Source organism: Chlamydotis macqueenii, chromosome 5 (genome assembly GCF_036417535.1).
Source record: "Chlamydotis macqueenii isolate bChlMac1 chromosome 5, bChlMac1.mat, whole genome shotgun sequence".
Lineage (NCBI taxonomy): Eukaryota > Metazoa > Chordata > Aves > Otidiformes > Otididae > Chlamydotis > Chlamydotis macqueenii.
In genome coordinates this window covers 54,892,219-54,908,757 of record NC_141560.1, presented here as the reverse complement: position 1 = coordinate 54,908,757, position 16,539 = coordinate 54,892,219, and the positions used below count along the sequence as shown (strand labels likewise).

Genomic DNA, 16,539 nt, shown 5'->3' with positions numbered 1-16,539 from the left:
TAATTTTGATATCTAAAATGGCTCATAGCCAGTCAAAACCTAGTACTGGCAAAGACTGTTGCCAGTGGAGATTTTGCATGAGTGGGGATGCTCCCACCCTGTGTATTATGCTTGCACAAATTAAGCTGTGCAACAGACTCTGCCTAACTGGGTAATGAAAAAGTTCTTCACTTTCCAAAATATTTTCGCATTTGCTTTAATAGTTGTTGGAGTTTCTTAGTGTTTTATAACACCTGACTAAATTGATGGGACCAAATCATTTAGATATGTGATATTTAGGTTTTGCAGAGCAAAGACACAAAAGGTCTCAATATTTTGTAACGTATATAGGCCATCTAAGAGCTTAGCAGAGCTTTTCTGCTACACACTGCACAATGGTAAGGGAAGAACTGTGGCCATAATGCTTCAAAAGCACAAACTGGTAGCTACGGCTTAAGCTAAGCAAATGGTATGGGAAGAAAAACGTCTACAACACACTGGTAGGCTTAATCTGGAAAGCAAAAGTTAATGAAAAAATCATAGAATCATAGAATCATAGAATGGTTAGGGTTGGAAGGGACCTTCAAAGGTCATCTAGTCCAACCCCCCTGCAAGGAGCAGGGACATCCCTGACTGAATCAGGTTGCTCAGAGCCTCATCCAGCCTGGCCTTGAATGTTTCCAGGGATGGGGCTTCCACCACCTCTCTGGGCAACCTGTTCCAGTGTTCTATAACTCGCATCATAAAAATTTTTTTCCTAATTTCCAATCTAAATCTACCCCCCACTATTTTAAAACCATTACTCCTTGTTTTATTGCAACAGGCCCTACTGAACAGCCTCTCCCCATCTTTCTTGTAGGCCCCCTTCAGGTACTGGAAGACCACTATCAGGTCTCCCCGGAGCCTTCTCTTCTCCAGGCTGAACAGCCCCAACTCTCAGCCTGTCCTCATAAGAGAGGTGCTCCAGCCCTTGGCCCTCCTCTGGACCTTCTCCAACTGGTCCATGTCCTTCTTGTGTTGGGGGCTCCAGAACTGGACACAGTACTCCAGGTGGGGTCTCACCAGGGCAGAGTAGAGGGGGAGAATCACCTCCCTTGACCTGCTGGCCACGCTTCTCTTGATGCAGCCCAGGATGTGGTTGGCCTTCTGGGCCACAAGGGCACATTGCCGGCTCATGTTAAGCTTCTCATCCACCAGCACTCCCAAGTCCTTCTCCTCAGGGCTGCTCTCAATCCATTCCCCGCCCAGCCTGTATTTGTGCCTGGGATTGCCATGACCCAGGTGCAGGACCTTGCACTTGGCCTGGTTGAACTTCATGACGTTGTCACGGGCCCACCTCTCCAGCCTGTCAAGGTCCCTCTGGATGGCATCCCTCCCTTACAGCGTGTCGACGGCACCACACAACTTGGTGTCATTGGTGAACTTGCTGAGGGTGCACTGTATCCCACTGTCCATGTCGCCAACAAAGATGTTGAACTGGGCCGGGCTCAACATGGACCCCTGGGGGACGCCACTCGTGACCAGTCTCCACATGGACATTGAGCCGTTAACCACCACTCTCTGAGTACGGCCATCCAGCCAACTCCTTATCCACTAAGTGGTCCGTCCATCAAACCCATGTCTCTCTAGTTTAGAGAGAGAAATGTTTTCACTGAATAATGCAAAATTGTCTAAAATGAAGCAGTCATTGAAATGCCTCATTTTCAGCCACCTTGATAAAAAGCCTGGCTTTTCAGGGACTACATAATCTGTGACTTCCATCCACATGAACTGCAGTGAAAACAGGAAATCCTGAGCTCAACATTCTGTGGCACCAAAGGGATCCCTCAGCTTCCGGTTTTCCAGAGTGATGAGTTATTTTGAGTGACTCAGTTCTGTGGTACTCAGCTCAAAACTCAACTGCTCACAGAATTTAAATCTCTTTGGAATATCTCTCATGGAGTGGTCAGAAACTGAGGTTTCAAAAACCCATGGTCAAATACAAAAAAAAAGGTTGGTCTGTGTCTCCAAAGAGGAATTCTATCACAGTAACTTTTGCTACAATATTGCTTTGTGATATAAATTGTATTACGGACCCCACCATCGCAGGCACTGCAGGCCCAAACTGCTCACCTCTGGGGGCTGATGCCTTCTGGATCTTCCCCATGGTCCTACGTAGGAGCTGCCAGCATCCTATGACTGACACACCCTACCAGCTATTGGTGAGTGCATGTGGAAGATGTGCAGGTAGATTTCACACCCTGTCCAACAGTGATTATGTAGCCATCCTACTCACATTTTAAACTACTTGAGATTTGACAGCTGCTTATTTTAATTTATCTTGAAGCAGAAGAATTATTATCTTTTTATTATCTTCATCTATTATACAAACATGATTAGGCACTGAAACAGGCTGCCCAAGGAAGTGGTGGAGTCACCATCCCTGGAGATGTTCAAAGAACGTGTAGATGTGGCACTCCAGGACATGGTTTAGCAGGCATGGTGGTGTTGGGTTGATTGTTGGACTTGATGATCTTGGAGGTGCCTTCCAACTTTAAGATTCTTCCAAATATCTTGGCTTAAAAACCATAGGGAGAAAAGTCAGCCTTTTATGTTAGGTTAGAGATTTCTGTATTGAGGACAAAGCCTCACTGTGTATTTTGATGTTTCCTGGTGTTTCCTTGTTTTGCGTTCAGTACTTCCACACATCAGAGAGTTTCCTCTTGCAAAAAAAAAATACGCAAGCAGGTTATGCTCTTTCTAATGGAGCCAGAGACCACTGATCACTCTCTGCCTGCTTCATACTTGTAACAATTTCATTCCTGGGGTGCTGGTGTGCAGCTGAGATTGGTGAATCAAACCCCACTGAAGGTAAGCCTTGAAGGCTATAGAAATATCTCTCCTGCTCTGTGAAAGGCTTCTAGCATGACTCTAAAAGTAGGTTTGAGAGAGGCTGTACTCCTTATAAGCATGAGCATATGAATTAAGCCGCATTGGGCAAGTGACAGTGCAGAAGCTGTAACAAAAAGGGGAAAAAATAACAGTCTTGCCCACCCACAAAAAGTTCCAGGACTCATGTAGCCTACAGCTAAATTCAAGTCAAAGGAATGCCTCAGTTAGCAACTTTAAGAAAGACAGAGAGAGTGCACACGCACACATGTATGCATGCAAGAGAGTAAAACTTGTTAACTAATTATCTTCATAATTTCACATTTCCAAAATAAAAATGTAAGGTTTGGTCAGAGATACACACACACCTATGATGAGCATATGTGTGATTTTTTAATTCCATTTGGAAGGAGAAAAATAAAAATTATTTCTAAACCATAAGAAGCCTCAGGACTAAGCTGATTTTGCAAGTCTTTGGGTTTTCCCAGTTGGATTCTGCCTAGTTCTAGTCAGGAATTCCCTTTTGTCAAGGAATTGCATAAGAAATGCCTTTTCTCTTCCCATGAGGAAGGTCTGACAGCAAGTTAGAGAGGAAGGAAGTGTGATTTTCTCAGGAGATAAAATAGCATCCAGAACAAAAGTGGTGAGGTGAGATCCTAAAAATCCTAGCGTGTGACACTACCACCAGTCATTGCTACAAAACTCTCCTTTTCAGTTTAGAACAGAAAGAGTGCAGAGTCCAAAAAAAAAAAGTTACCTACTGCCTAACAGAAAAAGACTGTAAAACCTAGCAATAACGGACAATTAAAGCTCCCTGGTTTCATTTGTCATCTGTTAGTTTATGCTCCAGTGTATGAGATGTTACATGACTTTCTCAGTTTCTTTAATTCTAGAGCATTTGACAGAACTGTCAGCATAAAAGTGTGTGGCATCATCTGAAAATGAGATTAATAATGATATTGAATTTATGCAGCAAAAGCATAAGCATATGAAAACAGGAGTCTAGGACTCATGGAACATTTGAATGCTTAGTGGTTGTTAGCTTACAAAAGAAGGAAAACATCTGCAAATTTCTAAATGCTTAGCTGTCTGTGATGGATAGGACGAAAGTGAAAAAGCTTAAAATATAGCAAATATGAATTAGGTTAGGCATTAGAAAGAAAAAAAAAAACCAGATAAAATATGGTGAAGCACTGGGACAAATTTCCTGCAGAATTTCTACAATATTCACCATTGGAGGTCATTAATAACAGTCAATATAGCTGTCTTTCAGGATCAAAGACTGTGCTTTGGGACAGGGGAATGACATTTGGAGGTCCCTACCAAATGTATGTTTCCGCAGTCCCTCGAAGAGATGGAAGACTTACTTTCAACACTTACAGCTCCTTCTGCAGTGTCCCATATACCTCGCTGCAGAAGTCTTGTGGCCCTTTTGGATCAGGAATCTATATATGTTAAGATAAGAATTTCCCACTGAGCTGTTGCTGAGCAATATGAAACATTTCTTACTCCCACTATACTGTCTCCACATAGTTCTCACTACCAGCCAGCCTAGGGAGCTAGCATGGAACTTGCAAAATAAATTCACATCTCTTCTGTGACAACTTTCCTATTGAATCACAAGATTCAATCTATCCTAGATGAAATGGAAAACTTGCCTGTGACCTACAAAGAACCATTCCAACCTTTGCCTGGTGACCAGCTGGCTGATCATTTGGCTACAGAGAAATACTACGTACATACCATACCTCCAGTTCTGATGCGGTCTTGCTTATCCCAGTAACTATCTCGTCAAAGCACATGGCTGCCTGCTAGGACTAACATTTGAAAGATCTGCTTCTAATTTATTTATCGCAATGTCAACACCGAATAACTTAAGCATATTTTCCACAGATGACTGCACATTTTTTTTAACACACTGTTTCATGTCTGCGTGCCACTAAACATTCCAAGATATTTTTGCAAGCTGTCATATATTTTTTTGGCATTACATAATCATTTCATCCATGAGCTGCTAGTGGACTTTTTATCTGACTCTGGAGTAAGATTCGTCTGTCTGCAAGCCTATTTCTTGTATTTGTCTTAGCTAAGAAACATGAATTTAAATAATCTTATGAGTGAACCAATATGTTCGCTGATGTGAGCTTCTGTATCAATTGTCTTATTGTCTCACTGAAAGAAGACAGACTGCCAAGGAGGTCATCTCTCCCTTCACAGAGGAGAGCTTGGTGGTAATATCTGATTGTGCCCTCGTACACTTATATCACACCTACAAAAGCAGAACTGGATTTATCTCCTTGCAAATAATTTCAGTTTCATAATCATTGCTCAAGGGATCTTGAAACATCTTATATTAGGATTCTTAACAAAATATTGCAGAGGTTGCTTTCTGACAGAGTCCTAGCTTTTGCTGACTTCCACAGCATTATCTGGCTACTAGTATCATGTGCCTACATTTAGTCATTTGATCAGTCATACAGATTCAGTATTTCCTTCAAAAATCCAGCAGAGTTACTTGCACATTCAAAATGAGTCATTTGTTGAATCAGGGTCCGTATCTCTAAGAGAGCCTGGAAAATCAGTCTTGACAGACAATGAAGTGGTTATAACACTACGTATGTTAAAGCAGCTTTCATTTAACCCATACTTTGACTGAGCTGCAGCAAAAAGATTTATCTCTGCTGTTAAACATTTTGGTGATCATGGACTAAGTTTTAAATGAAAAGTGGTTAAAGTATGGTTTTCAGATTAAAATAAAAACTAGGCAAAGGTTTGTGATTTAAGTCACAGATAGGCAAATGTCGGCAGCTTCTTGCAGGTGTAATAGCTTTCAGAGACAAACCTTAAGCAGATGAACTACTGTAAAAGAAAGTTGGTAAAGTATTTGAAGAGATGCCTTGTGAATGGAAATCATGGGGTTTTATACAGGTCTAGCAAAAAGCAAAGGGCTCTGGGTATGTTTGTATTGATGATATTTTGTAGAAAATCAGCTCATGGGTTGCCAGCACTGATCTGAAACTCTTCTGCGCCTACCTTTTTCCTGCAAGACATACAACATTTACCAGTCATAGACTTACTGAAAAATTACTCAACTTGGGATTTTTTTTATTATTCTCCCTGCCTGCTCCCCATTCCCCTCACGCCCCCTCCGCCTCCCCTCCAAAAAAAACCCAAACCAAACTGCCAACCCCAACATACTAGATCTCACTAGAGTCATAACATACTTTTCTGGAAGCCCCATAGCACTAACAGCTCCATCATTTCTGCTTTGGAGACGTATGGTGAGAGAGTTCTCATTTCAGTCTTGGCAAGCCCTGGGTTTGCCTATGAGAGAAGGAGCAAAACTCATGCTGCTCAGAGGCCTTGCTCATACAGACTGAGATGAGAATTGCTTAGCTCCTGTGCTTTGTTGGTTCAAGGACCAGGAGGGTTATGATGTAGTGATTTAAATATTTTTGTCATGAAAATCAAAACTCATCAGAGTACATTAGTAGAAAGAGAGGGTGCCACTTCTGTAGAAATTTACTAGTGCTTCAACAGATGTAGTTCAAACAAAATGCCATCTTCCTCTGCCTTTCATCCAGAGATTCAGGGAAGGGTAGAATTTCCGGAATTTCCCTGCAAAAGGGTAGGGATTAAGAACCACTTTTAAAATACCTCTGTTAACAGTTGCAAAGGGAGCAGCTGGCAAATCTTCTCCGACTGTGATCTGTTTCTTTTCTTCCATCTAGCTTGAGTCAGGATTGTTAAATGATTCTGAGCAGTATCAAAGGAGAAGAGCACCCGTCTGTGGCACACAGCTTCTAGTAACTCACTCTGAATGTGTGATCTGGAATGAATTATGAATGGTGTGCTGTGTAGACCGCTATTTCCTAGAAAACAAACTCTGAAGTTACTGAAACCTGACTTGCAAAAGCTGTGCTGCTTCCACTGCCACCACCACCTTTTCTTGTTGTCTGTGGTCCAAGAGTGGTATCGGTCTTGTCAAAGACTCAGCCAAGGTCTCCCTTTCCAGGTCCCGACTCCAGAAATACATTGGGCTGAACACTGGGTAGACATAAATTGGCAGACAGTCCTAAGCCCCAAAGAGTTTACTCTCTCAATAAAATTAAAAAAAAAAAAATGACAGAGGATGGTGCAAAAGATGTAGGCATTCATGCTTGAAGACTAAGAATGTGTCAATGGTGGAGGCTGGAAAAGAGCCGCAGTCCTCTGATTTCTGCCCCGGTGCTTTCATCACCAGTCTTCACTGCCCATCTGCATTGAAGCCTGGCAATTCCAGGTGCTGGATCAATGAATTCTAGTGGGTTACTGTGCTTATTTGTTTAAAACAAAGCATAAAAAAAGATTTCTTATCTCCAAGATCAGAACTATCTCAGAAATGCAAGGTAAAGTGCTGTTTTAAAAACTGATTCCTGGAAGTAAACAGCCACACCTGTGTATTTAATAATGTCTGGTCCAATCCTCAGACCTTCCTTCTGAGTGAACCTAGCCTCCTAATCCTCATATTAGAAGGTTTATTTGTGTTTTTAAGGCTGTTGGACTTCTGTTTTCTTACCATGCTGAGTAGGAAGACATTGGGTCATTACTCATGAGAGGCTAGGTCTAATTCTGTTACCTTGCTCCTTTTACAGCTATGCAAAGCTGATGTGAAACACTACTGTTTGAATTAATTGGCACTTCATATTCACACTGCACTGGCAAAAATGGCTAGGTTAGACATAGGGCAGTGGAGAAGCAGGGAAAAGCAGGCCTTTGAGAGAGAGACAGATAGATAGAATTAATCAGAGGTGATATAAATTAGATTATTAAATTATCGACTTATGAGCATGATGTCTTTTAGACTCCTTCAAGATAATCTTATTAAAATATATAAACTATTAACAGAAATCATGCAGGAGTGTAATTTCTTCTTTCTCCAGAATGAAGACATTTTAATGTAACTTACATTTTAATCAAAATATCTCCTTTTGAAATCTCCTCTCTGCCTTCTCTTATAGCTTCTGTGGTTTTGGACAATCTGAGATTTTTCTTTGTTGGAATTAAAGCCAGAAAAAAGCAATGGCAGCAGCATCTCTAGTGAAATAGGAATCATTCACATGTGTCAAAGCAGATAAAAGAGTTTTGATCACTTCAAACACTTTACCTAGTATTTTCTTTAATTGTAGAAAATTTTAGCTGCCATTATGTAACTCAACAGCATGTGACATCACTTCATAAAACCCTCACTCCTTTCCTCCAGCTCATTCAGATCCTAGGAAGAAAAGAAATTATGTTGTAAAATGTAAGGAGAAAGAAGATTAAGAATCGCTAAATAATACAAGAGCAATCCATTGGTTTGATTAGTGTTCAGGCCATTATTAGTGAAATTAAAAGAGACAGCCTTAGTCTCAAAGATGTTAGAACACATATAAGTCCCATATAAGTCCCCTAATCTTCACTAGATTTCACCAGCATTGCTCATCTCTGGACTTGACAAGCTATCATGTTAGGCATGATGGCTGATTTGTTGGCCTCTGACGGTGGGCCAGAGAGAGCTTTTTCAACGCCTTTGGCATGAATGAATGCTGCTCACCTTGGAAAAAGATACTTGCTGAATTTGGTGCTATTGGATTTTGCTTACAGCTTGCTAGATCTTATATCAGATAATTAAAAAAGAAAAATATTCAGAAGAAAAAAAGGGTGAGGGCAATATAAATTGGGCATCACAAACAAAAATCTATGCCAGTGACATCTTACGCATTCATTTGCAGCAAGATGCTAAATGTCTGTGGCCCAAGCAGCTGCAGGTGATAAATCTGTCAGAGATGGGTACCAGGGAACAACTTGTCAGGCCTGCTTCTCAGGCATTTCTGCGCTTCTTAGGATCAGTCAAGGGACTGGGGAGCTGTAATGGGACCTTTAGTAAAAGGCTGCTCTCCATTGTCTTCCCCTTTCAGTCAGACTTTCTTCTAAAACAAAATCAAGGGCCTTTCAATACTGAAAGCATGGAATTATTAAGGAGCATTTTTACTTCCCAAATATAAAATAGGCTTTAGGATTAGATAGTTATTCAACAGAGAAAAAAAAATTGGAGGAGAAATACTGGGATTCTTCCTGTCAATACCAATCTTATGAAATCTTGAAAGCAGATCCACACTTCCAGAGTTGCAAAGCATTCAAGAACATGCCCATCCCTGGAAGAGGGCTCTGGATGTCATTAAATACAGACAGGAGAAAGCAAATGCTCCATGTTAACTTAGCAAGTGCTTCCAGCTCTGCCGAACCAGGAACTAAAAGTTCTCAGTTCCCCTCTGAAGCCAAGGTGTGCACATGCAAAGGCTGACAGCAAGAGAGATCATGGGTGTGATGTTCTCCACTGATAACACTGTTAGCGTGTACCACTGCAGAGAACTTAAATGTCCTGTCAGAATTGGTTATTTCTTCCCTTTAATACAGCAAAGCTTCACTTTTCAAGATACTTGCTGTGCAAGGTCAGCCTGAAGGTTGTCCTAAGCAGGAAAACCTCACTCAGGAGCAATATTCACATACACCAAGAAGAGAATTGCATTTTAAATCAGCATAAAGAAAGGGGTCTTCTTTACAGACCCCTTAAAATGCAAAATGGTTTTATTCCCCTCTCTGCTTCTTATCAGTGAGTGTTACCTGACTTCATGAAGTGTCAGCATTTCCTTCTGCAGCTTGAATTCTCAGGGCTCTACGACTCTACGGTAAAAAACTGTTCCAGGCTGGAATAGAGCAGCCTGGAAGTGGCGGGGGGGGGCGGGGGGGGGGGCTTATAAGAAAGATGGGTACAGACTTCGTAGAAGGGCCTGTTGTGATAGGACAAGGGGTAATGGTTTTAAACTACAAACTAAACCTCCCTGTACCCCACCCTTGAAAGATCTGGAGAAGAGAACTAAGAACAGAGATGATGTTTACTCCTCAACCTGTCCCTGGGATTTGGAAACAAAGTCTGACAATGTCAAACAGGACTCTGCTCCTGGCTGTAGAGCCCACCTGAGACTGCCACTAGTATTTACTAGCACCTTACTCAGATCTGAAATATCACAATTGTCACTAAGCTGAGAGCAGGAGGCAGCCACCATACCACTGACACAATGCTGAGAAAAGACTCTTGTGTGACAATTGTCCTAGAAGGTGTGCTCTATTTTTAAGACCAGGAAGTAACAGAAGACCAAGTCCAGGAAGGCAGAATTTCAGTATGTCCTTAACCTTAAATCCCACAGAAAGCTCTGAGATTTAAATGCTTCCTTAAATTTACGCTCACACTAAAGTGCTACCTGTATACGAATGGATATTAGCATGTATTTACATACCACTCTCCTTCCCAGTTTGAATGTTAGGCTGTCTTTGCAGGTGAGACTTGGCAACTTAAGCCCACAGGAAGAAGGCTTGGCGTCATCTTCAGTTTTAATAGAGCTCTTGTCTCTCCCTGGTGTTTCAGAATCAAAGCCCCTGTACTTAACCTACTGTTTAACACTTCTCTCATATCTTTCTTTCCACAGTATGTGGCATTTGCCTCCCTCTTCTTCATTCTGGTCTCCATCACCACCTTCTGCCTCGAGACCCATGAGAGATTTAACCCCATTGTGAACAAGACAGAAACTGAATTCATCGGGAATGACACGCAGGTGCGGCACTACAGGGAAGCAGAGACTGAAGCCTTTCTCACCTACATCGAAGGTGTCTGTGTGGTCTGGTTTACATTTGAGTTCTTGATGAGAGTCACTTTTTGCCCAAACAAGGTGGAATTTATCAAAAACTCTTTGAACATCATTGACTTTGTGGCCATACTGCCTTTCTATCTAGAGGTTGGACTCAGTGGCCTGTCTTCCAAAGCTGCTAAGGATGTCCTGGGCTTCCTCCGTGTAGTCCGTTTTGTGCGAATCCTGCGAATTTTCAAGCTGACCCGCCACTTCGTTGGGTTGCGGGTCTTGGGACACACCCTCCGCGCCAGCACAAACGAATTCTTGCTGCTCATCATATTTTTGGCATTGGGCGTCTTAATCTTTGCCACGATGATCTATTATGCCGAGAGAATAGGTGCTAAACCAAATGACCCTAGTGCCAGTGAACACACACACTTTAAAAATATCCCCATCGGCTTTTGGTGGGCTGTTGTCACCATGACGACCCTGGGCTACGGAGACATGTATCCTCAGACTTGGTCAGGCATGCTGGTGGGGGCCCTCTGTGCTCTCGCTGGTGTGCTGACCATTGCCATGCCTGTCCCTGTCATTGTGAACAATTTCGGAATGTATTACTCCTTAGCTATGGCTAAGCAGAAGCTACCAAAGAAAAAAAAGAAGCATATCCCGAGGCCACCCCAGCTGGGATCCCCAAATTATTGTAAATCTGTCGTAAACTCTCCACACCACAGTACTCAGAGCGACACTTGCCCACTGGCCCAAGAAGAAATTTTAGAAATTAACAGAGCAGGTAGGAAACCTCTTAGAGGTATGTCCATCTGACCGTTAACCTCCATCCCGCGTAGTGATTTAAGATTCAGCCAGACTGCTTTCTTAGAGCAATGGGTAGCACATTTATCCATTCTAGTCCCACCATCACACAGTGAATAATATGTGTGAAGCCTAGGTTGCAGGGACAAACGGTACAGTGGAGGCTGATCAGCAAAACTAAGGATGAGAGCATGCTCTAGGAGCCCAAACTTTGGTCCTGGTTATGGGCATACAAGTCTCAAGATATTTTGAAGAGCTGTTACATCTAGTGGAAGAATTTTGAGAGTTCTACAGCTATGTTGCTGGACTGTGTAATGCATTTCAGATGCTCCTGAGAGCTGAATGCTTCATAGAGCAGAGTAGGAGCCAAGTACTCAGCAATTACAGAGTTTTCTGACAAAACAGGGCTGGAATTCGAAACAGCCAGATGCTTTCTCATTTGTTCCCATTTGGGACCTTTCAGCTGTTTTAAATGACAGATATTGTACATCTCATTACAGAAACTAGGTGCCTAGTAAGTTGAAGGGACAACTATACCATCATGCATATTCATGAGACAATCCCGTCTCTTTCTGATGATTAACTGCAAAGTAGAACAACAGCTCAAATTCTTGACACTAATGCAAAATGACTCACTCTGAGACAAGACTAGATGTAAGGATGTTTATTCCATGGCATGCAAATCAATCTATTCTATAATTTTCCACTAGAATTTAGCATTTAGGACTATGAAGAGTTTTGAACCACATTTTGTAAAACATGCTCCTTTTGCAAGTATGAGTTGGTGAGTTACAGCTCTTTCAACCTTCTAGCAGCAAAGGCCAACTGGAAAAGGTCTGACTGGTCATTACTGGCCAGTTTGGCCTAAATACTGATCGCCTCATAAAATGGCATTCTTATTTTTAATTGTACTGATTCACGTTAGCAATAGGTGAAACCAGAGCAAAATTAATCATACTAATTCTACTAGGAGGGGGGAGGGAAATGGAAAAAATACTAGTCACCATGGAATATATTATAATATCCCATGGCTAGTGGTTAATTATGGGAATATCTCAGTTTTATGAGAATCCTCCTATAGCACATAAAGTTACGGGGCTCCAATTTGATTATTTAAACCCCATAATCTACCTCTACCCATGGAATATCACTATTATTCTATGGAGTAATTTCAAAGTAGATAACCATGTTGAAAACAAAGCCAACTTCAATTTTGGCAGACATTCCAGCCAAGTTGCATAGTAGACATTCTTAAGCCTGTTCAGAATAGCCCCCCATGTTGTATTAGATAGAAGAGATCACCAGTCAAGGGATTTAAATTGACATCTAGTCAAAGAGAGATGTTTTGAAAGAGCTAGCATATACCTATGATGGTCTTGTGTTATCATTTTTTTACTTTGAAGAAAATTCTAATTTGTTACTCATTGTGAGTGAGGTATTCTCTTGTCATCTCATAGCCATGAATGTTGATGTCATTGTGAGAGAGACACAAAGAAAATGAGACTTTCCTTTGTGTGTGACTTCACCAATGCCAATGCTAATTTTGGAGGGGAAGAGCTGGTGGGAACCTTTCTCTTCTTTTCTATTCTCTTCTCTCTTCTTTTCTTATTTCTTTTCCCTTTTGTGCACCTATGTAAAATCCATTCAGAAGGTAAATAGCTTTCATTTTTTTTTTGTTAAAGGCTATTCCATTGCAACAGGCCAATCACAATTCACGTGACTGATAGACTGTCTCTTTCCTATTGTATCTTTGACATACAAGCATATGGTTGTATCATCCATTCCCCTCAGGTTGCAAATGCTTATCACAACCCATGTCCAAGCAGCAAACTTCCTCATAAGTAGATGTCTTTGTGGCATCATGTATCAAGAGGGAAAGAGGGCACAAACAATATTGCGTGACTCCTGTGAGCAATATGCCAACTACCCAATTGTAATGTGCAAGAGATGTTAGACTCTTGAATACTTTAGCAGTCAGCGACAGAGTGATTTTCTTCTCAGAAGTCCCTTCATTTATAAAGTTTGTTCCATTACCTACCCTGGTCCTCTCTGGGAACTAGAGGACTAAGAACTCTACGAGTTCAGTGCAATTCCACACTGGTATCCTGAGAATACGTGTAATTTTGGTTCGATGTGGAACTGTTTTGCCACCATCAGTGCTCTAAAATCAGCTGTTACCACAATATCCATGAAGTATTGATAGTAACAGCAACTTATCTACTTCTGCAATAATTAAGAGAGACTATTTTTATATATGTATACAAGCATATTTATTTTAAGAAGTAACAAAGCACACTTGTACTTCAGCTAACAAAGTGGGCTCAGTAACACTGTTGCTGGAGTTCTGTTTCTGATAATTATTATGCACCACTAGCAGCAAAAAAAATATTGCTTGCATCTCTTAGCTTCCTAATAGGGAAAGATCTGTATGTGGCAAGAGAAAAGTAAAAAAATAATAAGTAAGATCAGAACTGAACTGTTAAAACAAGATCTGCATTGCGTTGGATATTGAGGTTCGCTTATGTAATATGAAGCATTCATAGCCACTGACTTGTTCCTGAAACTATAACCTCTACATGATATGAAAACAGAGACTTGCAAGCAGTGAATGTTTCCCATACTGTAAAATACTTGGATTGGTTAACAGCACCTAACTGTAAACAACCAGTTAACTTTGTACTAGGAACACTGAATGGGTACCTAACGTTTCTAAAATAATGCCTGGGTTGTCCAAAATATTTCTGGTAATTTTTAACTGAAGAGCTTCAGTGTGAGAGTGATATTCGGTCATACGATGTATATCTAATACATTCTTAAAAAAAAACCCCTGTTTAGCCACTCAAGTGTAAAGGACATCACATGAAGTTATTAATTCCATCTATTATGTGTGTGGAATGATGAAACACTTCACAAAACAGTGATGAGTATAAAACAGTTGCACATGTAACTCTTTTTAGCCTTCTCATGCAGCAAGTCAGCAGTTCACGGCTGTTCTCAGTCCATACACACAGGGTCAAGGGTGCTCTATGGAGAGCTCTGCACAGCCACATCCCCGTGCCTCCTCTCAGGCTAAAGAGCACTTTCCTGGCACGGACATGCAAACAGTAGAACTTTGCCCACAGGCTGAACAGCTGCTGCCAATGATGCTATGGTCATTTGCAGCAAAGCAAAGGTGGTTTGAATTTAAATTCTGGTAGGTTTGAATAAAATTTTAAATTGTCCCCACCACTCTCAGTAGCTCCATCCTGGGCTAATCTACACCTGGCAGGAGGGTATCTTTAAATAACAGCACTTGATTTTTAATTTGATATAAAGAATGTCAGTTTGATTCTACCATGCCTCCCCTTTCTGCAGCAGCCCTTCCTGCTCTCCATCCCATTAGATCCCATCAATGGCTGGCTGGGAAAGGGGCAGGAGGGGAGGAAAAGCACTTCAAAGTAGAGGGTGGCAGAGCTACTGCTGCAGGCAGGCCTTCACCAGCAGCATTAAGAAAGTAGATATTTCCTCTGTACAAAAAAAAATCTTTTTCAAGGCAGTTTCTGATGACCATAAATTCTGAAGATATTGTTTATACAGTGCCTGGAGGAACTGGGCTGGATGCAAAGGACCAATTTGACTAAAACTCCTTGACCCCAGGAATATCTCAGACTATAGAAGACCAGGTGTTCCCTCATTTAAAATATACACACTGAGTTCTAGCCTCACAATGTTGATCTATTAACTTTGTTATGTTGCAGTGTTGTTTACAAGCCCCGTTCAAGATCAGGGCTTCATTTTGCCGCTGTCGTATATGTGACAACCACTATATTACAACTGAATACCCAACAGGCTAAGTAGACAGCAAAGAGAAAAAGGAAGTAATCTCCAGTATTTTCATTTGACACAGGACTTAATTTAATTGAGCAAGATCACTTGAAAAGTCTGTGGCAAAGCCATTAGTTGAACATAATTAAATAAGCATCAATCATAACCATAGTCTGCTGTGCTGCAGTGTCTTTTATCTAAAGGCTTCTGAGTATTCCAAATGGTCAGTATCATAACAGAAGTGAAATAGAAAAAAAAGCAAAGCAAAATTTGCTTCAAACAGAAGCAAAACAGAAAAAGCCAGTTTCAACCACTTCAACTGAGCTGACTTCTGTCCCAAACCACATACTGTCCTGCAGGTAGAAGTAATTTATCTCAATAAACATAGTTAAATACTTTAAGGTACAAGTTTGTAAGAAAACCTCAAAACATGCAAAACAAATCCTGAAAGCTCTCAGTTTTGTTTTGAAAGTGTTACTCAGGTCTTCAGGCCCTCTCTTCTGTGAGCTATGTGCTTACCGAAGGATAGGTTCACTGCATGGTTACATCTTAAAGTTGCCATAGGATGAAGTGGCGAGTGTCATTTCCCAACACTATAAAATAAATTTAGAATATGAATGGAATTTGTAACTTCACTTGATGTCTACAACACTGTATGGTGCTATAGAGCAATGGTCTTAAGAATGCATCCATAATACATAAGCACAGGTGATGGGTTATTTTGGTTTTGTTCAGAGATCTGCCCCAACCTTTTATTGTTTTCCTATTTATATTTACAACATCAGCACGCAGTGTTTACATTTATTTTAATATGGCTAAAATGAGAGTTCCTCACCTCTCTGATGCCCTCTGCATGCAGTTTCACATAAGCTATACCCTGAGGATATCGTATCTTCATACGAATGTATTGTGCAGCCTTTTTCACTGTACTGATGGCAAAATTACTCATTGCATAGCTGTAAAATATGGAAGAAATATCATTAGAGTTCAAGTGCCTAAGAGGAGAAGGAAAATGTCTGTCATTACTAATACAGTCTTTAGCTTCAGAAAAGCTTCTGTGGTTGTTTTACTTACCTGCTAAAACCCCAATTTTCCATAACCCACTCCTCGACTATCTCTAGTTAAAGCAATCCAAGTCTATCACTGACAGAAGGGAACTACATCGTTATAGTGACCCCAGTGTACTCCATAACCAGATGAACTGGAGCAAGCTGTGACATATTATTTCAATGCAATTTCCTGAGAGAGAGCTGATCTCCTTTTAAAGAAATAATGCGGAATTACTCATTTCAGTTTTATCACTCATGCTTTCTGGAGGAGCTGCTCTTTTCTCAGAGCTTCATTTTTCATCCCTTCTGTCACCATAACCTAAATAATCTGTATTCCTTGTGCAACACATCGGTTCTAACGTCAGAAGTGTGCTGAG

At 41.1% G+C, this 16,539-nt stretch overlaps 1 protein-coding gene across 4 annotated transcripts in view; it reads left to right on the top strand.

The window, feature by feature from the left end:
* Positions 1 to 16,539, top strand: part of KCNC1 (potassium voltage-gated channel subfamily C member 1) — a 125,896-nt gene that overhangs the window by 78,643 nt on the left and 30,714 nt on the right. For all 4 annotated transcript variants that reach the window (XM_086748610.1, XM_086748612.1, XM_086748611.1 and 1 more), the window contains exon 2: positions 10,356 to 11,289. In XM_086748610.1, the coding sequence (XP_086604736.1) occupies positions 10,356 to 11,289 (934 nt within the window). The remainder of the gene's footprint in view (positions 1 to 10,355; positions 11,290 to 16,539) is intronic.